The sequence below is a fragment of the Artemia franciscana genome, chromosome 1, assembly GCF_032884065.1.
Source record: "Artemia franciscana chromosome 1, ASM3288406v1, whole genome shotgun sequence".
Lineage (NCBI taxonomy): Eukaryota > Metazoa > Arthropoda > Branchiopoda > Anostraca > Artemiidae > Artemia > Artemia franciscana.
In genome coordinates, this window is record NC_088863.1 from 69,511,924 (window position 1) to 69,535,354 (window position 23,431).

At 34.1% G+C, this 23,431-nt stretch overlaps 1 protein-coding gene across 1 annotated transcript in view; it reads right to left on the minus strand.

Moving 5' to 3' along the window:
- Positions 1-23,431, minus strand: part of LOC136041299 (barH-like 2 homeobox protein) — a 67,851-nt gene that overhangs the window by 37,988 nt on the left and 6,432 nt on the right. Inside the window, exon 2 of the mRNA XM_065725950.1 lies at positions 5,741-5,926. Within this exon, the coding sequence (XP_065582022.1) occupies positions 5,741-5,926 (186 nt within the window). The remainder of the gene's footprint in view (positions 1-5,740; positions 5,927-23,431) is intronic.

Sequence of the window (23,431 nt, forward strand, 5' to 3'; positions counted from 1 at the left end):
GAAAGCTCTCGCATTTGGTCTTTGAGACACAGATACTGTTGCAGCCCATACTCTGATGTACTATTGAAGTTGCTAACACCTTTTTGACATCATTCTAAGAGTATACATTCTGGTTTCTGAAAATTTCTTGGCAAGTTTCCGAGAATCTCCAGGATGATACATTGTCTGGCATTACGGAATCATTTATTTTGTCAGCGACACAAAACAATACATCCTGTGACAGCCTTCACATCTGGTCTTCTGAGAAAACAATTGAATCAACAACCTTTTTACATTCTAAACAGTTTGCCACTGATCTTACGAAATTTATTGTTTTTCGGTACTTCAAATTATTTTTTTGGGCTCAGAATTTTTTGGGGACTTTGGAGACTACATTGTTGTTGTTTTTTCACTGAAAACATGAATAGTTACGCTATGCCAGAATACGCATCATTCTTTAAATTCTCGGAAACATAAAAAGAAATTCTGACTTCCTAAATTAATATTTTGGGGATTCCAGCAAAGTTCCCGAGAATTCTAAGTAAAAATAATAAATGATTCCAAGCCCCCCTCAAAAAAACGTATATTTCATAAAATCAATGGAAAACCGCTTAGAAGCTAAAAAATGTTGTTGACTCAGTTGTGACCCCAAAAGAGTAGATATGAGGGGTGTTACAGGATCAAAGTATTTTTTCACTGACACTTGTTTCACTGTTTCAACATGAATGATTACTATGCAATACTAGATAACCCATCATTCTTGAAATTATCATAAAATGCCATGAAATTGTGGAAAACCAGAACGATTACGTAATATCGGAAAACGAATCATTCTGAAATTGGGCTGCCACAGTATCTATGTCTGCAAAACCAGATGTAAAGGCTATCACATGATGTATTGTATTGTTTCACTGACAACCTGAATAACTACACAAAACCAGATAACGCATTATTCTTAAATTCTTGGGAATATGCCATTGAGTTTTTAGAAATCAGGATATGGGCCCTCTTGTATTCATTGTTTTGTTTCATCGAGAACCCGAATGATTACGCAATAGCAGATACTGTATCATTCTTGAAATTCTAGGAAACATATCGAAAAATCCTCCGAGGTCATGATATGGGCCAAATCGCATTGTTTCAGTGACAAAATGAATGACTACGCAATGCCAAACAACGTATCATTCTTGAAATTCTCGAAATTTTTGGAAAACGGTTTGCTTATTCTTGGAATGATACTTAAAAAGGTGCCTGAAAACAACTCACTGGTAGTATTTGCCAAAAATACAACTCCAATTAAGAAAATCGATTGTACAATTGTCTTGTTATGATATTGTGAAGCTTAACATCAGTTGGCCAGCGTCACAGAAACAATACATTGATCTTTCTAGAATATATTTCTAAGAATTTTAATCTGATTTTAAGACACAGAAAAAATGGTTAGGGGCATAAAGTTGGGGGTGGGGGGCATTGGGTTCCTGGAGGGGGACTCAGGGCCTAGGTGGGAGGTATTATGTCCCGGATGGGAGTTTGGGGCCCCAAATTCATGTGTCAGCCCGGTAATGAAAAATTGATTGTCCTTCGGCCATTACATTACAATAAAGATGCCTGGTCAGTTGTTGTCATAGTCAATTATCAATAATCGATAATCGGCTCGATGCTATTATAGTACAAAAAAAGATCTCTACCAGTTTTGTATTAGAGTCCATTTTAAAACTTCGTTTAGTAGACATCATATCACTCAAAACTCGCTTCAATTATTGTACAGCATACTTGGCTAACGAGACAAGAATTTCCCTTATCTACTGGAAATTGAGATAACATTATAGGCCAGCTTATATCGATTGAAGTGTTTCACCGAGAATTTTTTGTTTCCAGGAAAATGTTAAATCTCGTAGAAGTTCTTAGATAGTTACGAGGAACTAGCAACTGCAAATAGTCGTAGGAATGGTGGGAGAACTGGTCACTTTAAGTAATGGGTGTAATGGACGCTTAAATAGATTGATGGGGTACTACTCACAATCTTCAGAAAATAAGCTTTAGTTTCGTAACCATCATATTTCAAAAACTCTCATTCACCACTATATATGCATTTGAGGTTCTATTCTTTTTCAAGTCTTTTAGTAGTTTCTCTAACACCTCTTCACAAAACACATCTTCCTTGACTTCCACAATCTCACAAACTTACTTCTCTATCGCTTCCTCTAGCTTTATAACGGCTTAGAGAATTTTCAAAACATTCTAACCATTTCTCTTTAACAATTTCCTTCCCACACATTGGTGCCCTGTTTATATGGGACAAGTCCAGAATGAATATTTCTTCTGAATTTCTCATCATGGAAATTCAATATTTTACAATTATGCTCTGTGGCTCTATCATCCAGATCCTTGGTAATTTTTAATTTACTTTTAACTAATATAATCATAATCTTCGTAATACAAAAACTCCTGTTCAAATTCCCTCTGTTCCTTCTGTAAGGTCAAACTCTAATCCTGTTGTGAGAAATCAAATTGTGTGCAATACTATGCCAGAATCAGCTCAAAGGTTCGCATTCTCGTAGGCTATTCAATGACATTGGATATTGTTTTTTTAGCTTCTTAGAATTTATTCTTCTTTTTATTTTTCCTAATTTTTCTTAGCACTCTACACTTCTAAGCACTTAGAAAAATAACAAAAAACCCATAATAATTAAACGATCCTTCTGTTTCAGGAGTGACTCTTAGAAAATTGGGACAAACAGTCAAACTTTACCGTAAAGAGCAAGGTATCAAGGAGAGGACAGCCTCTCCTTTTTTTCTTTTTTTTTGGTGGATGGCGCTGTTGCGCTAGCACAGCTGCAGAGCCTATCTACCAAGTTTAGCTCAATAGTGCCCAATATATGTGTGCTGGTTCGTCAATGGTGTCACCAGTTAAAGCAGTGACTATCCTGACAGTTTTCTGTGCCATCAATATGCAAATTAAGTACAGGAAAGATACTTTATTTGACCTTTCTTCACCCCTGTATACGGTGGCGCCATCTACTTTTTCGAACTTGGTGACTTAATCTTCTGATGAAGCCACCAGATGCTGCTACCGTCCCTTTTCTTAGATGTCAGCACTGTTCACAGTAGAGCTACTTCTACGCACGAACCGCCACGCAAGCCGAGTGATATTTTCTTGTGTTTTTTTTTTGTTAGTTTGTTATTTAGCATAGTGAAGCAACGCGAATTAGCTGTTAGCTACGATGTTGTTTAAATAAACCTATCTCTCTCTCTCTCTCTTTCTCTCTCTCTCTCATTGTAGATGGAATAATTTATATTCGTTCTGAGCTTTAATGTTGCTGATTGCTTTTAATTGAATTGAATTTTTGATCGTTTCCAAATACTGCCAGTAAATCTTTCTCACCTTCTAGGAAAAAATCTTCTCTTTGAAAATTCCTTCGTAGAAAGTTTATTCCAGGTAAAATACATCCCCCGTAAAATTCTTTACGGACAATTCCATCGTCGCTGGATTCCCCACCCCCCTCAGTAAAATTCCTTGAAGAAGATTGAACCTGAAAAATTCCCCTTAGCACACTTTCACTTGAAAATGAATTTAGGTTCTAACATTTTCCCCCAATCATTCAGGAAATCCCCCCTTCCGTGAAAATTATATCCCGAAATTCTAAACACATCGAAAATTTCTATCGGAACACTTTCCACGCGCAAAAGTGAGAAGACAAAGGGAAAGTAAGACAAATAAAAATAATTTCGCAGAGAACTTTACACAAATGCCCCAGTTTGGAATTCCCCTATAAAATTCATTCCCAGAATTATCCATCCACACGAGAAACAGTCCTCACAGACCAACCCCCCCCCCTTCCGAGCACAAAATCCCCATCCAACGAAAAAATGTCTATATACTTTCTAATAAGATATACCATTATTAAATAATGGGCAAATTTTGTAACTTAAAGACCTATCCCCAGGGGCTGGGGGGGGGTCACTTCACCTTCAAAAGCATGGTTTTGGGACTTTTCAACAATGTTGAATAAAAGGGCTATATCAAAATTAGGGTTGGATGATTTTGGGGACAAATCTGGCGTGGAAGGAGGGTTATTTTCCCTCAAACTTTTTAGTTACTAAAAGCTACTGGAACTTTTAATTTCTGTTCAAATGAGCCCTCTCCTAATGCTCTAGGATCATTGGTTATTTGCGATCACCTCTAGGGAAAAAGCGAACAACCACACTTCCGTAGTCTTACTTCTGAAAAAAATCCACGTTTTTGCAGATAGGAGTTTGAAACCTCTATAATGGCTTTCTGTGATACTTGGAATGTGATGGTGTAAATTTTCATTGAGTTTTTTTTTACTATTAGGGAGTGTTTCCCCCTTTTTTTGTAAATCAGGCAGATTTTCTCAGGCTCTTAGCCTTTTACGGGTAAGCTTAAGCTTGATGAATCTTATAGATTTGGAATCAATATAATAAGCCGATTATTTTTATACATCTATTGATACCGAAATTCCTTTTTTAGAGTTTTGGCTACTATTAATCCGCGTCGCTTTTTACCACGTCGTAAGATTGCGTTCGTTACTACGACGGTTAAATTAATCTGTTGTGTTACATTTTCTCTGGCTAGGGTCTAATTTATCTTTTCATTGGAGTGTAAGCAGGCCTTAAATCCCGTAAAGATATAAAGACTTACTGACAAAAAAGCAAGGTATTTCAGTGATATGGGTCTTCAACGCAATAGCCCATATAGTATTTCAGCCAAAATAATCAAGGTAACAACCAGGAGGCCCACCCTTCCAATGAGTACCAGGTCTATCTTTTTTATTTTTTTTCATATCTTAGTCTCCTATTTTTGACAATTTTATTAATTCAATAATTTTTACTTTAGTAAATAGCTTTAGTTTTAGGTTTTTCAATGGTAACCAAGGTTTTTAAACATGCATAAAAAAACTTAATTTAAACTAAGCAAACTTTGGCCGCTTTATTGCTGAGCTCTGACTTTTCTTCCACGGTCTTTGTAAGAAACTTTCAATTGTAATAGTCAATATTTTGAGGATTTGGGGTTGCTCAGCCCTCTTTTCCTAAATTGTATAAATGACATTACTTCCTCGGTTTCAAACGAAAATCAAGCTTGAGAGACCAACTGGTTATTATTTTTATCTTTTCGTCTGGGAAAACACAATTGTTTATTATTTGGTTGACAAAGCGAATAATTTTAATGTGGCATCGATAGTCTCTGATATTTTGGTACAAAGCATCAGAGCTATCCATTCCCACAGTTCTTTTATAGTTTGAGGCCTAGATAAATAATTTTCTTGTATATTTAAGTGTTTTCATTCAGTGACGGCCTTACCGTATGTAAACCGTTTTTGGTTACATGATCAAAAAAGGAAAGAAAAAAAAAACATTCATCTAGATAAAAAAAGTGACACAAAGAAGAAGGTTGTAACCTAGACGTTAATAAATCTGTCATTGGCGAGAACAGTATATCAAATATAATAAAAAAAATAACCGTCAAAATTATAGGTACAAAAGGAGAAAATTATTACTGTAAAAACAAGAAAACAAACGAAAAAAATTAAATGTTATAATCAGTAAAAGTCTTAACTGAAACCAATCTATACGTTATTTTTTCATGTTTGACCTTAGAACTTTTTTCTCATAAGCAACATTTATCAAGACCATGGTACAAGTGATCAGGTGTATAATACTGATGTGTAAATACATACCACGAATTCAATATTAGAAAATTCTTGCTAATAGCTAATGAAACTAATATTTGAATTGATACCTTCTGGACTACCACAAGAAATACGAAAATGTACAGCATTGTTAATTTGTTGTTCTATCCTGTCATTTTGCTGAGTTTTTATTTCTTCCCTCCCACTCTGGAATCTTCCTCTCTCAAGCTTCAGAGGTACTTCGTGTAGCAATTGAGCCGCTACTAAACACTGGAAGTCGCCTTGATTGTAGGTTCCTTAAATAAGCGATTAGGTAAGATAATATTGAAACTCCAATTCATTTTGAATTACAGAAGAATCTGCTACTTCTTAAGCTTGTGATGCTCCTTGAGATATCCCACCCTCCATTTAAAACAGTTATGAGCAAATTATGCTCTTAATTTAAAATTAAATTAAACCAATAAGTTCCAAAATGGATAACACAATTTACCAAAACCATGTTCAATAAAGATTATCTCTTCTAGGCTTAATCAATATATATATATATATATATATATATATATATCGCAACCCCCCCCCAGAACCCCCGCGTGCGTAAGTCGTTACGCTCCATATTAATTACGTGCCATTGTAGTTGTGTCCCTGTGTCCCACCTGTGAATATAGATATATATATATATATATTTTTAAATACGTAAAACTTGCGAATATACAACATTCTTGGCTTTCCCATTGTCTGTGCATATAAATAGATTGTCAGGTTTACCGACTCTTGAACATGCAACATATAATTGTCCATGGGAAAAACAATCTGTATTCAGATCTATACCTCATTATTCTAATGATTGCCCTTGAGCTTTGTTGATGGTGATTGCTAATCGAACATTCCCTGTGTCCCCGTCGTCTTTTATATATCTCCCTGTGCCCCCCGGCGTCCCCGTTGTTGTCGTTTCCCTGTGTCCCGGTCGTCATTTGTGTCCCGGTGTCCCAGTCTGTAATTTCTCTTTGAGTGTCGCGGTCGTCGTTTATATTCCCTGTGTCCCGGTGTCCCGGTCGTAATTTTTGTCCCGGTCGTCATTTGTCTTCCGGTTTCCCGGTCTGTAATTTCTTTTTGAGTGTCCTGGTCGTCATTTATATTCCCTGTGTCCCGGTCGTCATTTGTGTCCCGGTCGCTTTCTCTTTGAGTGTCCCGGTCGTCATTTATATTCCCTATGTCCCGGTTTCTCTTTGAGTGTCGCGGTCGTCATTTATATTCCCTGTGTCCCGGTGTCCCGGTCGTCATTTTTGTTCCGGTCTTCATTTGTGTTCCGGTGTCCCGGTCTGTAATTTCTGTTTGAGTGTCCTGGTCGTCATTTATATTCCCTGTGTCCCGGTCGTCATTTGTGTCCCGGTGCTTTGTTGATGGTGATTGCTGATCGAACATTCCTTGTGTCCCGGTCGCTTTCTCTTTGAGTGTCCTGGTCGTCATTTATATTCCCTATGTCCCGGTGTCCCGGTCTGTAATTTCGTCAGTCGACACACACGACGTCAGTCGACACACAAACATGACGTCATTCGACACACAGACAACTTATTTTTATATATATAGATATAAAAATCATTGTAAATAGATTTTACAAGGGTTCAATTGGAAGGTTTTATTTTCTAAAAGACACTAATTAATGTAAAATTTTTGTTTGTTACTCCTTTGACGGTACAATTTTATTTAATCATTTTTCACAATACTTAAGCATAGCACGGGCCCAAGAAAAAATCTTAAGGAGGGTAACCCTGACATACTAGAATATGATTTTTCATGGTTTTCAAGGTCGTGAAATTTTTATGTTTTTGCTTAGGGCTTTTAAACGGAAAATGGAAACGCAAAATCGGTATTTTGGAAAGTTCGAAAAATAAATTAAATAACGCGATTATCAGTGGAATTACACCAGTTACATGTTTTACTAGTTTCGTTTTACTTATGCTACCAGGCACCATCTGAGTCCTAATATCAGGCCGATCCTGGCCATAGTACTAAGATTCAGTACCCCTAGCCTACGCACAATATATCTCTCTTATTTTAAACAGTGGCTTTTAAGACAATCTTACTGACAAGTTCCTTGCTAAGGAGGGCCTTTTTCAAGGGCTCTAAATAGGGACTATAATGTTGTTGAGTGTTATAACTAAAAAGGAAATTGAATAGGAAAGCGAATGGTATATTTTCGCACAGCTTAACTTCACAAAATACGGAACTCGGAAAGTATGGCAGAAAAAGGGGGAATTGGGAGCGCAAATGGAAAAGAATTGTTATTTGGCTGAAATGTGGCCAATGCAATGCAGTCTGTTGTCAACATATGTCTAAAAATAAACAAAGAAATTGACTAGGAGTCTAAAAAAGAAATGCACTGTCACTCTCATGATTGAGTTAAGATTTTCATTTGAGGCAGTCTCTAGTCTAGGAATAGTTCTTATAGGTGTTTGAGTTAAAAAAAAAAAAAAAAAATTGTCCTGCAAAAACCGTGGAAAACAAAATCCCAACATTTTTCCACGAAAATGGCTTCCAGATTTTTTATTTTTTTTTGTTTAATCACGGTTACAAAAAGCCAAAGGTTATTCTTGGATGTGCTGCTATTGGTGTAAAAAAGAAGACAGCGCTAACTGAAATGATAAACATATTTCTCCAAAAAAAAAACACAGTCCAGGATGTACGCCAGGAATTTGCAATGTAGGTGAACCTGACCTCTTGGAGTCAAAATCAGCATTCTAGGGGTCAACACTAGCGAGAATTTATTTTGAGAGCCGACTATGTCTAAATTTCAAAATTTACTAACTAACTCAAGTTCTTAGGAGGAATTTCTAAGGTACTGTACAAAATGTTTTACATGTGCTAACTTATCATTTTCGCACGAAGAATAGTTGTCGTATCTATATATATATATATATATATATATATATATATATATATTTAAGTTGTTTGTTTGTGTCTCTGTTGACTGACGTCATGTTTTTGTGTCAACTGACGTCATGTTTGTCGACTGACGTCATTATAAGGATTAAGCTGTATGTCGTCATGAAGTTGTTTGTCAACTGATGAAATTACAGACCGGGACACCGGGACACAAATGACGACCGGGACACCGAGACACAGGGAATATAAATGACGACCGCGACACTCAAAGAGAAATTACAGACTGGGACACCGGGACACAAATGACGACCGGGACACAGGGAATATAAATGACGACCGGGACACTCAAAGAGAAATTACAGACTGGGACACCGGGACACAAATGAGGACCGGGACACAGGGAATATAAATGACGACCGGGACACAGGGACACAACTACAACGGGGACGCCGGGGAGGACAGGGGGATATATAAATGACGACGGGGCACAGGGAATGTTCGATTAACAATCACCATCAACAAAGCTCAAGGGCAATCATTAGAATAATGAGGTATATATCTGAATATGGATTGTTTTTCCCATCAAGAGTCAGTAAACCTGACAATCTATTTATATGCACAGACAATGGGACAGCGAAGAATGTTGTATATTCGCAAGTTTTACGTAGTTAAAAACATATATATATATATATATATATATCTATCTATATTCACAGGTGAGACACAGGGACACAACTACAATGGCGCGTAACTAATATGGCGCGTAACGACTTACGCGCGCGGGGGGGGGGGGGTCTTGGGGGGGGGGGCTGAAGCGCCCCCACCAACTAGGTGTTGGGGTGGCGCGAAGTGCCACCCCAACAGCTAGTTTAAAATAAAATAAATTCAACAAGTCGATAAATGTAGAAAATATCATGCAAGGTAATCAGTTCAATTGTAAATATCTTTCATGTGCTTGTTGATATTCATTATATTAAAGCTGGGCGAAATATATGGGCGAAGAACTACTTTTTGTTAAATGTTTAGGGAATGACACCAAAGGAGAATCTACTTTTTGAAATGTTTTTATCAGTCTTTTTCTAACAAAACTTTTTACGAATAACATTGTTTTTACTGTGACTGATTTTGCAATATTTATGGTTGGTTCTCATTGTGGTCTTAGCTCCCTAATTTGCTCGGCTGTGTAAGGAAAACCACAATATAATAGACTTTGTGTTTGCACACCGGAGTTTGTTGGCAATCAAGAAGGTTTGACTTAGTGAAATTTTCAGCTTTTCAATCTTTGTTGGAGTTTTCACAATATGAAGTAGTAGTAGTAGTAGTAGTAGTATTAACTTATTAACCAAAAGAAATAACACAGACAAAATCAATCGGTAGTACACCAAAAGCGTTGCTTGCGAGGGTGTGTTACTAACAAAAAAGAACAAAAATAGAAGAGAAAAAAAAAACAATAAAACAATTAGAAAATGAGCAGAAAGGTGAAACCGTGTAACGAGAAAAGAAATTACGTAAATAATTCATAGAAGGAATCTAAACAATTATAAAACATATATTTATTACTTGATTGATATCTTTGGCACATTTATCAATATTGATCTGGCGTTGCCGGGCGACTATGTTAATTTTAAACCAATTAAACAATATTAATTAAAACAAAGCTGAGAGTATCCGTCTTTTTGGGAAAACTTATCCTTTATAAAAGAATTTAAGCTGAGAAGAACTATTGGCACTCATGTTTTATACCAAACATACTTAAGAAGTGAAGTTAGTTTAATCACAATAAAATATACCAAAACATGATGAAAGTATAATATTTATTTACATAATTATATAATTTGGGCTATATATTTACACATTAAAAAGGAGGGGTTTAAAGTGACCTAGCCCTAACTTAACCTAACCTAATCTTACCCCCACCTACCAATTGTGCAAACATATAGCGAAAATTGTATAAGCCCAATGTATTCTGTCAACCATTATTTGTCTTAGTGACTATGAAATTGGTTTCACAGATCATATATTCAGCAGTATTCTCGACTTAATTTCTCAAAATTACTGGAAACACTTCAAGACGATGTTATTGTATCCTATGCTTATAAAGTGGGCATATTTAACATAGAATTTACCAAAAGGTTTGAGGATCTCTTAAATTTATAAAACTTACTAATGGATAATACATCCGCACAATATTACAGTCATGGAAGAAACCAATGTGATAATGCAAGAACAGTTGATCAACATAGAGGAAACAATTAAAAAGAATTTGAACGAAGATTATCTGAAGTTCTGGTTTCAACATAACATTGAAGCACATACTACTACTTTGTAAAACACGACTGAAAAATACCAAATCGCTTTTAATCATTATACATCATCAAAATAGTTTCAATATGATTGCAAACGCTTTTGACAAAATCATTTGAAAATAAACTAACTTGGGAATTTAATGATGCCACTGACCAATATTATCAAGTTTTTGCTAAGATGGTAGATGGTCATCCATTGCACTGGTATTCTTGTTTTTATCGTTGCTTTGCGATTATATTGTTTCCTTTTTGATAAATAATGGCCTTCTTAAGTGTTCCTTCATAATTTTCATTAATAATTTTAAGTTACACTTGATTTGTACATAAGTCAGGCTTTATTCATTTTGTTAAATTTTCGTAAAAAAATAAGGTAAAGTTTATTCAATTAAATAATTTAAAAGTTTTAAATTGGTAAGTATTTTGTATCAATAAGTTAAAATACCAACGTAATGCAGATTTTTAGCAATTTGGCTGTTGGGGTTTGGGGCATCAATTCGTTTTGTAAAAGAGTTTTCTTGATCAATACAGTTTGGAAATCTCCGATTTAAACTAACATCTTCAGATGTTATTTAGTTGCATCTTCAGTTGCATGATTTCATACAACTTATGATGCACACTTTGAAATAAATGCACTGCATATTATGCATATTATCTGAATATATTATATTAGTATCCTATATATTGAATATAGGATGCATATTACACACTTTTTGAAATAAAACCTAAACCGCTATTTTCTTTCTTTTTGGAAGCTTCAGCTACCCATTGGGTGCAATGACACAGTTTTAATTTAAACCCATCACCACTTTTAAAGAGTTTCCACCTTGCTTTAATAACTACAAAGTTTCGTTATAAACTGAATCTTAAGACAAACACAAAAAAATTTCTTCTTAATTCAAATTTAAAATTAAATTTTTGTTTTTAGTCTATTTCTTTCTCTAGCGTGGGCTTATTTTAATTTAACAAAAGAGCTATGTGGGGGAACATTCAAGACGGGGATTTTAAATGTCCGACTAAGACTTTCCAACCTTTGAAAATTTTGATGATTAAGATATTATTTCACTTTTTTGAAGATTAATAAAAAATCATTGTTCAAAAAACTAAAGTTCGAAGCTAAGCCAAAGTTAAAGAGAAATAAAGTCAAATAATAATTCAAGCGTAAGACGAACACGAATTTCATTTTTGCTTTATCGATAACAATTTTATTTCAATATTCAATATTCAATATTCAATTTAATTATGTGTCAATATTCATCATAATATAAAGAAAAATAAATAAAATCGAAATCATAAGCAAGATCACTGAATAATAAAACAGCAAATGAATGTGTATTGATAGTTTAACATGTATTGATATTCATTATTGTAAGTCTCACCAATTTTGAATTTGTTAACGTTTCAAACAGAAAGCGTTTAAAATGTATTTTGTTTCCAAGAAAGCGAAGCTGATATTCTGGTCTTAAGATGGCGGGAAGGGTGTTAGCCAAGCCCCTGTTTTATGGTAAATAAAAAAAAATTGAAAAAAAGAGAAGCTATTTCAACTGAAAGTAAGGAGCATCATTAAAACTTAAAACAAACAGAAATTAATACGTATAAAACGGGGATTGCCCCCTCTTCAACACCTTGCTCTTTACGCTAAAGATTTTTAGTCCTTGTAAAAAAGCTTCTTATTGCTCTAAATAACCCTTGTGTTTCAGGAGTCGTTCTTAAAGAATTGGGATAAAATTCAACTTTAGGGTAAAGAGCAAGGTGTTGAGGAGGGGGCGATCCCTTTTATATACGTAAAAATTTCTGTTCGTTTTGATTTTTAATTTTGCTCTTTACGTTAAAGTTTTTTAGTCCTTTTATAAAAGCTTCTTATTGTTCTAATGAACTGAAACTTGTCTTTCAGGAGTTTTGTTGGTTTCTAGTTTTAATTTTGCTGTTTTCTTTAGGTTGAAAAACTTTTCAGTTGAAAATACACGGAAAAATCCCCTCCTCTTGGAAATATACTCTAGACAACTTAATATTTGTGAAAATTTACCCTGGACTACTAAGTAAAATTGAAACGGAAAAGAGAAAGCAAGACATGTAAAAGGAGATTCCCTCAGTGTGTAATTTTCCCTGACAAATGAATCCCCTGGAAACTTCCCTCCCCATGGAAAATTCCCCCTCGGAAAAAAATAGGAGAAACTTTGTGCCCGCATCCGAAAATGTATACATACTTCCCAATAACAAATACAATGCGGGAAATTGGTAAATTTTGTAACTTAAAGACCTTTTCACTGTGGCTATGGGGGGGGGGGTAATATCATATTCAAATGCATAGTTATGGGTCCTTTCAACTATGCTGAACCAAATGGGTATCTCAAAATATTGACAGGACGATTTTGGGAAAAAAGAGGTTTGGGAGGGGGCCTAGTTGCCCTCCGATCTTTATGGTTACTTAAAAAGGGCACTATAAATTTTAATTTAAGTTTGAATTGGCTCTCTCACTCTGCTCTAGGACCACTCCTCTCTAAGACGTAGATACGATCCCCCTGGGGAAAAAAAAATAACACGTATCCGTGATCTTTCTTTTGGCAAAAAAGAAGCAAAATTCTGCATTTTTGTAGATAGGAGCTTGAAACTTCTACAGAAGGGTTGTTTAATGCACTGAATTTGATGGTGTAACTTTCATTAAAACTCTTCGACTTTTAGGGAGTGTTTCCTCCTTTTTTTCCAAAATCAATCAAATTTTTCGAGACCTCGTATCCTTTAATGGGTAGAACTAGACTTAACTAAACTTATATACTTGAAATCAGCATAATAAGCTAGTATTTTGATATATCTATTGGTATTAAAATTTTTTTTAGAGTTTTGGTTACTATTGAGCCGGGTCACTCCTTAGCCTACTCATGGCTTGTTACCACGAAATGTTTGATTTACTGTTTGATTTAAATTTGATTTGATTATTTGTTGTAATTTGTGTCCGTTTTGAGTTTCGTTTATTTGCTGATAGTGAGTTATGCTCGCGTCAGGCTTGAATTATTAATTGACTTTATCTTTGTATTTGCTTGGTTTAATGTAGCTCTTTACTTTTCTTTGAATTTTTTTCTGGGGGGAGATTTTTTCTAAGTTGCTTTCTGTTTGTTTTTAATTTATACATTCTTTTCATTTGCTTGGAAAGGAATATTTATAAAGCTTTTTTGTCGTTTCTCCTTGAAACTGAAGATTTTGGCTCGTTATTCATATTTGGAACAAAATTTTACAAAAATTTGAATAACACTTAAATTACCAAACATAGGATGGATGGCTATGGAAAATTTTTCTTTTAATCAAATGATCTGAAAACCTCAATAATCCTTAGGCTTCTACAGAGCGTCAGCTATTCTGACCTCCATCATCTTACAACCTTGAATATTGACAAATAATAATTGATTATCCCATTCCACATCCCATGAAAATTTTAACTTAATATCCATAGTCATTCCTGAGATATTCCAGATATTTTTTTTACGACCTTGGTGCACAGAGCATCTTCTGATTTAACTCAATATTTTCAACATGCTCTGAAAGTTTCAACTGAATACCCTCTGTCGTTCCTGTAGTACTGCTGGTGCGCTCTTTTGAGAATCAACATACACATAGGGCGTATTTATTTTGTTCAGTATCCCCCCGACAATTCTTGACAGGTTAAAATTAATGATCTAAGCCTTTCTGGAGATTCAGGATCAAACTTTTTTAGCAGCAAATCCTATATGGAAACAATGGGTGACTTGCATAACTCACAGTCCTTATCCCAGGGGCTCTAGGGGTTATACAATAATCAGAAGCAAATTTATTTTACTCTTGGATCATTTTGAAGAAAACGGCTACCACAAAGTTTTAATCATATATCTCTGAAGAGAGGGCGGTAAAAGTGGGCTATGGGACTTATTTGCCCACTGATTACTTTTGAATTTTAAAAATGGCAATATTAATTTTAGTTTCCAATCGAAAAAACTCCTTCAAAGATCCTAAAATCACTATTGCGATATGAAGCGGTCGTGGGAAAAAAACAAATACATCAATTTGTAGGTTTATGGCTTGATCAGTCGCCGATTGATGGAAATTGTTCGCTCATTTTGAGTATAACCATTTTTGTCAATAAAAAAAAAACTCAAAATTGCAATGAATCCCACTTCATTTTCATATTGACTTCCATTCTCTTAGTTTGAAGTTTTCCCCAGAGCGTTCTTAAAAATAATAGAGGTTCTATTAACGGGAATAGGGAACAATAATGCAAGCAGAAAAAGAATTTCTAGTCGTCGTAAAAACACTCGTTTAACGCTTCAATGGTCAAACGAGGGCTCTTCAGGATTCGTCCGCTCGTGCTAAAATAATGAAGCTCTAATAACTGAAAAATTACTATAAGATGAAGAGAGTGTTCTTAGAAAACTTACTAATTTTTTTTAATCCTTTAAATAGAACACAGAAAGACGAGCCAAAATAATTTACTCCTCCTAGTTTTTGTCTAAGCTGTAGATTAAGAAATGTTTTTCAGTTAAATCTGTTTATGTGTCTGTGGACATTAACTTATGAGTATTATTTTTATTTATAGTGAAACCATGACTTTTACAATATCGAAAACACACACAATAATATGATTAACATGAAATTCGATGCACAAAAAAGAAAAAAAATAAAGGGCATAACTCACATCTTCATGCCTGAAATTAACTGAGTTTTTTTTGTTAGTATTTATTTTTTGATCAAGAATTTAAATCACTTAACATGCATGAACTAACTGTTGAGAGTATAATAAACTTTGTTTTATATTTAGTAACTTACCTAAGAAGTTTTTGGGGAAAACTGGTTTTAGCCTGAAGTGTGCTTAGACGGTATCTAGTTTCTCCCAACCCCCCAAGACAGTTACTTGGTACTGAGTGTATCTACAACTTAAAACAGTGGAATTACTTTTTCTGGTCGTCTTTTTGGAAAAACAAGATAATTTTAGCATACTAATTATTTGCGTTCAAAATATTTTGTTTCGAAACCTACAATATATAGCACAAGATCAATGATCTTGTTAAACTTTAGTAAGAAGCCAAGAACAATTACAATCGAATGAAGTGCATCCAAAGGATTAGAGGGACCTCTCTATGCTCTATGTTCAAAATATCAAGTTGTAACTAGAGTTTGATTTATCTCAGTTTCAATTTCAAAGTAAAGAGCAAATTTTGCAGTCGCGTTTTTGGTGAGTTTTAAACCAGAATTTTGTACTCTCTAAGAAGTATAAACAGTTGATGTTAAGTAGGCTTACAGTAATGATGAATTGATAGTCAAACAGTTCGTGGTAACGAACTGAAAGTAAGGAGCGATTTGGATAAAGTAAACAAAATTCAATAAACAATGTCAATAGACATATCATAAGAATTTCATTAAGTTACTCATTAGATTCATTAAGTTACTGTAGCCCGTCAAAAGCTACGAGCCTAAGAAAATCTGCTTGGTTTCCACAAAAGAAGGGAAACACCAACAAAAAGTCAAGGAATCTTAATGAAAATCACAACATCAAAATGAACGTACTGTAGAAGCTTAGAAAACTCCACTGTAGAATAGGGAACCTCAGTGTAGAAGTTTCAAGCTCTTATATCCAAAAATATAGAATTTTGCATTTTTGTCGGTAGAAAGATTACGGATGTGTGTTTTATTTTTTTTTGTTTTTTTTCCCCAGGAATGATCGTATCGAACAGAAGATTCTAGAATATTGAAAGAGGGTTTATTCTGGCATAAAATTCAAAGCCCTAGTGCTCTTGTTGAGTGACCAAAAAGATTGAAGGGTCACTAGCCCCACTTTTAAGACCCTTTTCCCATAAATTCGTTCATTCAAAATTTTGACACATCCATTTTATTCAGCATACTTGAAAAGTTCGATAGCTATGCCTTTAGAGATAACATGAGTCCTCAGAGCCCCTTGGGGAAGGGTTGTAAGTTGTGAAATTTGCCTATAGGTTACGTATAGTATTTGCTATTGGGAAATCTATATATATAAAAATAAGATGTCTATGTGTGTGTGTGTCGAGTGACTTCATGTTTGTGTGTCGACTGACGTCAAGTGTGTCGACTGACGAAATTACAGACCGGGACATCGGGACACAAATGACGACCGGGACACCGGAACATCTATATATATAAAAATAAGTTGTTTGTCTGTGGGTCTGTCGACTGACGTCATGTTTGTGTGTCGACTGACGTCATGTGTGTCGACTGACGAAATTAAAGACCGGGACATCGGGACACAAATGACGACCGGGACACCGGGAATATAAATGACGACCAGGATACTCAAAGAGAAATTACAGACCGGGACACCGGAACACAAATGACGACCGGGACAAAAATGACGACCGGGACACCGGGACACGGGGAATATAAATGACGACCACGACACTCAAAGAGAAATTACAGAATGGGACACCGAGACACAAATGACGACCGGGACACAGGGAAACAACAACAATGGAGACGCCGGGGGCACAGGGGGATATATAAATGACGACGGGGACACAGGGAATGTTCGATTAGCAATCACCATCAACAAAGCTCAAGGGCAATCATTAGAATAATGAGGTATAGATCTGAATACAGATTGTTTTTCCCATGGACAATTATATGTTGCATGTTCAAGAGTCGGTAAACCTGACAATCTATTTATATGCACAGACAATGGGACAGCCAAGAAAGTTATATATTCGCAAGTTTTACGTAGTTAAATATATATATATATATATATATATATATATATATATATATATATATATATATATATATATATATATATATATATATATATATATATATATATATATATATATATATATATATATATATATATATATATATATATATATATATATATATATATATTATATATATATATATATATATATATATATATATATATATATATATATATATATATATATATATATATACACATATATATATATATATATATATATATATATATATATATATATATATATATTATATATATATATATATATATATATACATATATATATATATATATATATATATATATATATATATATATATATATATATATATATATATATGTATATATATATATATATATATATATATATATATATACATATATATATATATATATACATATATATATATATATATATATATATATATATATATATATATATATATATATATATATATATATATATATATATATATATATATATATATATATATATATATATATATATATATATATATATATATATATATATATATATATATATATATATATATATATATATATATATATATATATATATATATATATATATATATATATATATATATATATATATATATATATATATATATATATATATATATATATATATATATATATATATATATATATATATATATATATATATATATATATATATATATATATATATATATATATATATATATATATATATATATATATATATATATATATATATATATATATATATATATATATATATATATATATATATATATATATATATATATATATATATATATATATATATATATATATATATATATATATATATATATTCGCAGGTGGGACACAGGGACACAACTACAATGGCGCGTAACTAATATGGCACGTAACGACTTACGTGCGCGGAGGGGGCCTGGGGGTGGCGCGAAGTGCCACCCCAACTGCTAGTATACAGATATTTTTTGTTGGGGGGTTTTCTTGGTTGGGTTGGGAACACTCCACAGGTAGGATTTCTCATCAGGAGGGGGAATTTTCCACCGGAGGAATTCTCTATGGGGAATGTTTGCAAGAGTAACTTTCTACGGGGGTGGGGGATACTTTTCAGTAACTTATCTCTAATATCCTAACCAACATAAGACACTCACATACCACACTATCCACAGCTATGACATCATTCTTTTTAAAATCCTTTTAGTATTGTCATCAATTTTTCCTCATGAAGATAGTTCTTCCTTCACAAGCTTTTTCATTTTTTTCTGTATATAGCTATGACAAATAAGCAAATTTTCTAAATGTTTTGGCCCTCTCTCTTTAACTCTTTCCTTATCACTAATTGTGGCCTACTTCATACCTTTATATGGGACAAGTCCGATTGACTACTCTCTCAATTTAATAACATACGAGCACAGTATTCAACTATTATGCCGTCTGGATGCATCTTCCAGATGTTCGGCAATTCTATCTGGCTCCACTTTATACCCACTTAAACAAAATTTTAATACTTTCTCTACTTTCTTTACATTGCCCGTTCTTTCACTCGATATGTAAGTCAAATAATACTTGTACAAGGCCCTCTTTCTCTATATCCAAATTAAGGCATTTTCACTAATATTCCTAACTAACGAATTAATACACTCACTCTTATCACCTTTCATATAAATAGATTTAAAGAGTTTTCCTAATTTATCTATGTACTCCCCCTTTTCAGAAATTTATACTCATAATCTTCTGTAACTTATCTCTTGCTTCCTAACCACCATATTTAAGACACTAACTTACCACACTAGCCACAGCCATGGCCTCACTACTTAAAAATCTTTTAGCATTATCATTAATTTTTCCTCATGAAAATACTTCTTCCTTCGCATCCAGTGTCGCAAACTTTTTCATTCTTTTCTATATTTTTCGTGTGCCTATATGACGATTAACGACACTTTCAAAATATTTTGCCCCTCACTCTTAAAATCTTTCCTTATCACTAATTTTAGCCTCATTTCTATCTTTAAATGGGACAATTCTAGATTAACTATTATCTCTCAATTTAATTACATACCAGTACAATAATCTACTGTTACATCGTCTGGAAGCATCTTTCAGATCTTTGGTAATTCTATTTGGCCTCCACTTCACACCACCTTAAATCAAATTTTAATACTTTCTCCAATTTCATTACATTTCTCTTACTTTCATATGATCTGTAAGTTAAATAATTCTTGTGCAAGGCCCTCCTCCTCTATATCATACCTAGGTAATTTTCAGTAATATTCCTAACTACATAACCTAAAAGAGCATCAACGACTTCACAAGCTATTTTTCTAGTACTATTCTATCCATATTCTACACTGTCAAATTTTAAACTTTCCAGGCTGGTCTCCAACTGTTCCTGGAAATCAAATTCCCAAATTTTTATCCTGAAGTCTACCAACATTCCCGGAAGGAATTTCCACTTTTTAGCTTTAAATTAACCCTGGACACTACTAGACGGTAATCTTCATCAGTAAGGTTAGCTGTTTTACCATCATGTGAACACAATGTTAACTTTCGGAACATTTTACGACCAAATACTGTGTTAGATGTAACTAGATTGTTGTATATACAAAATTGTATTAGTCTGTAGCCATTATTGTTTTCTTTCCCCACATCAAATTTACCTAGGCTTGGATACCGTCTATCCCTATTTTTACCGACTGGGGCATTAAAATATCAATGAAAATATCATATTTTTAAAAATATGAAAAATACATGTAACTGTCTATTTGTTCTTGTAGCAGTAAGTAAAATTCATTGGAGTTGCTACTATCTCCGTCAGTCGGTTTTACAGGGGTGGCATATACTATTATGACTGATACCCTGCATTTTTTAGTCATAAAAGGAGCAACTAGTATTCTATTATTAATACCTTCCCAACATAAACAAGACTTACCGGCTTCCTCAAAAGATATTTATAGCAGTTCTCATGATGAATATGGACTTTGCTGACGAATGAGCTTCTGAAAACCTTAAAGAAGCCAGGGATCTATAGATCTTCAGTCATATACTCTCCCAACAGAGCTATTTCAATCAATAGTTGTATTTTATTTCGATGGTACGTTCTATTTATTAATAATTGACCATTGAATTGAGTATTTAAGTTTGAAAATAAAATAAATATTATCTTTTCAGTCAAAAAATGAGCGACTATTTATCCATTATAAATACATTTCGAAAATTAGAATTTTGGTTTAGAATTAGATTTAGAATTAGAAAAAAATTAGATATTACAGTAGTTACGGAAATTGGGATATCAACCGAAGTAACCACATGGTCTAGATTTGATGTATGAGAAGATGTGTGAATGTATGTGAAATTTTCAGTTTTTGGCTGCACAATAAGCTTATCAAAGAAAAAAAAAATAAAAAAATACCACAGAGAATAGAAGGACGAAGTGATACTTCTTATTCAGAAAAACTAATATTATCATTAAAGTCCCCAACAATAACACAATGGATGTTTTTGAACTTCTGTAATACACACATGCAGTTTCTCATAAGCTTGTGCAACTAATCGTTCCGATTCAACATTTTTACAGGTACTGGGCAAATACACGTTTGTCACTACGCAAGACCATACCCTCACTGCTAGAAAAGTGTACACATTTATCACTACCCAAGACCATACCCTCACTACTAGAAAAGAACTAAACAAGCTTGATTGAACACTCGTTGAAACTAAAGTTGCCAGGCTTCTAGACGTACGACTTCGGGAATGAACACGCTTTGCAGGAACAGAAAAGGTATGAAAGTCTCTATTCACATCCAATAAACTAAGACTAGGACATGAAAGGAAATGTTCCTGAATACACATTAAATCATTATTCATCAGCGTACGTTCCAATACTGATATTTTGTTCAAGAAATTACCATTTATGTTCCATAGAACAAATCTCACACCTTGGTTCTGTTTAGTACAGATCCCTCGTGGGCGCATTACAAATTCTTTGGTTTCACTAACTGAAGGTCAGACGGATGCTACGCTGTAAGTGGTGTGACCAGAAACCTTACAAGCTATCCTGGTTCCCGCTGCTGCGGTTTTGCGCAAAATCCTGCGACATGCAACAAATGAAACAAATCATGGGACAAACGACGCAAAACCATCCGCGTTTTGCTGCAATATCAGATGCGTTGAATAATTTCAATTCATACGACAAATCACATGGGCTGTGCACAGATAAACTACAATAGCCTTTTTCTGAAGTTGGCTTAATGCTCTCATTGCTTCTGTAGAACCAGTGGAATCCACAAGTTTTTCTGGATGACCACTTATTTGATAGGTGATAATTCCAGGGACTGATGGCCCATCCTTCTGCTAACACTCTCATTTGGCTAAACACTCTCATTGCTTCAGTTTGAGAACCTGATTTGAATAGATCTAGAGTTTGTCGCAGCGACGCAAAAGTCTACGTTTCTTTGTGAACTTCCATCCGATTCCGTCGTACGTCTGTTCCGCCAGAATAAAATCGGGTCGGGGTTGACGCAGCAGTAAGAACCAGGGGTTATACAGAACATTGAATTAGAGTACGGATTCTCACGAGATGAGATTCTTTAGGATGAGATTAAAAGACGTATCAATCATGATGGCAGTCCTTCCATCAAAGGACCACCAAGGACTTTCCTCTGATATCTTCGTTTCCGTTGTTGTCATTTCCCAAGATAGTATTGAAGTTGTTAAGGACTATGACAAAGTTTTTATTTGAAATTGTGTAAACAAGGCTTTGAAGCTGAAAGCAAAAATCTTAAGACTCCTCATCCTACCTTGACGAATCACAAGCGTAAACTTGGGCTGCAAAGAGGTTGATGAACTTGCTTTTGAGTCGGCTCATAGTCAACCTTTCTGAGACAGATACCACTGACAAAAGAAATTTTCTTGTTGTTATTACCACGTCAAATATAATCTGTAGAATCAATCAGTTCTTGATATTGAACTCTTCGCAAGGAGAAACTCGGACCAGTAGTAACCGACACTCTCAAACAAGGTTTTTTTTTATACCTTTTTTTATTCCAACTATATAGACTTCATTAAATTTTACGTCAAACATCGAACGTTACGAGCCTAAAAAACATTGCCTGATTTTAAAAAGGGGGTAAGAACCCTCAAAAAGGCAAGTGATCCTAATGAAAAGACAAGCTTGTGTTATATTGTTCGGCTGGTTTCAAAACAATCAGAAAACAATACTGTATAGGTTTGAAGCTCTAATCTACATGTATTTGGAATTGCGTTTTCGCCAAACAATGACCATGGATAAAAACAGCAACACATAAAACAACAGGAAATTTGCCCAAGACCGTAAAATTTCCTCAAACCTAGAGAACCTTTGGTTCTATATCCAAGAGTCCAAGAGTCCTCAGAAATCTAAGTATACAAATGAAATAAAACTTAGGAGAGAGGTAGAAATGAAATAAACTCGGGAGAGGGCTCATTTCAACAAAAATTACAAGTTTTAACGTCTTTTTAAGTGACCAAACAGGGTGGAGGGTAACTAGCCCGCTTTTCATTCGGAGACATCCGAATGAGATTTTGAGATAGCCATCTAGTTCATCATAATTGAAAAGCCCAATAAATATGCCTCTTGGGACGATATGACCCCCCACAGCCCCGAGATAAAGGGATGTAAGTTTTACAAATTGTTCATTGTTTAGACATAGTGTTGGTTATTGGGAAACATACAAAAATTTTTCGAGGGAGAGTTTTCGTAGGGGGGAGGGAGATTTCCTTAAGGATAATTTTCAGTCGGGAGAAAATTTTCTGGAGACGATTTCTCTTAATTCATCTACATAATCTTTTTTTATGAGTCTTTCTTTCTCTTT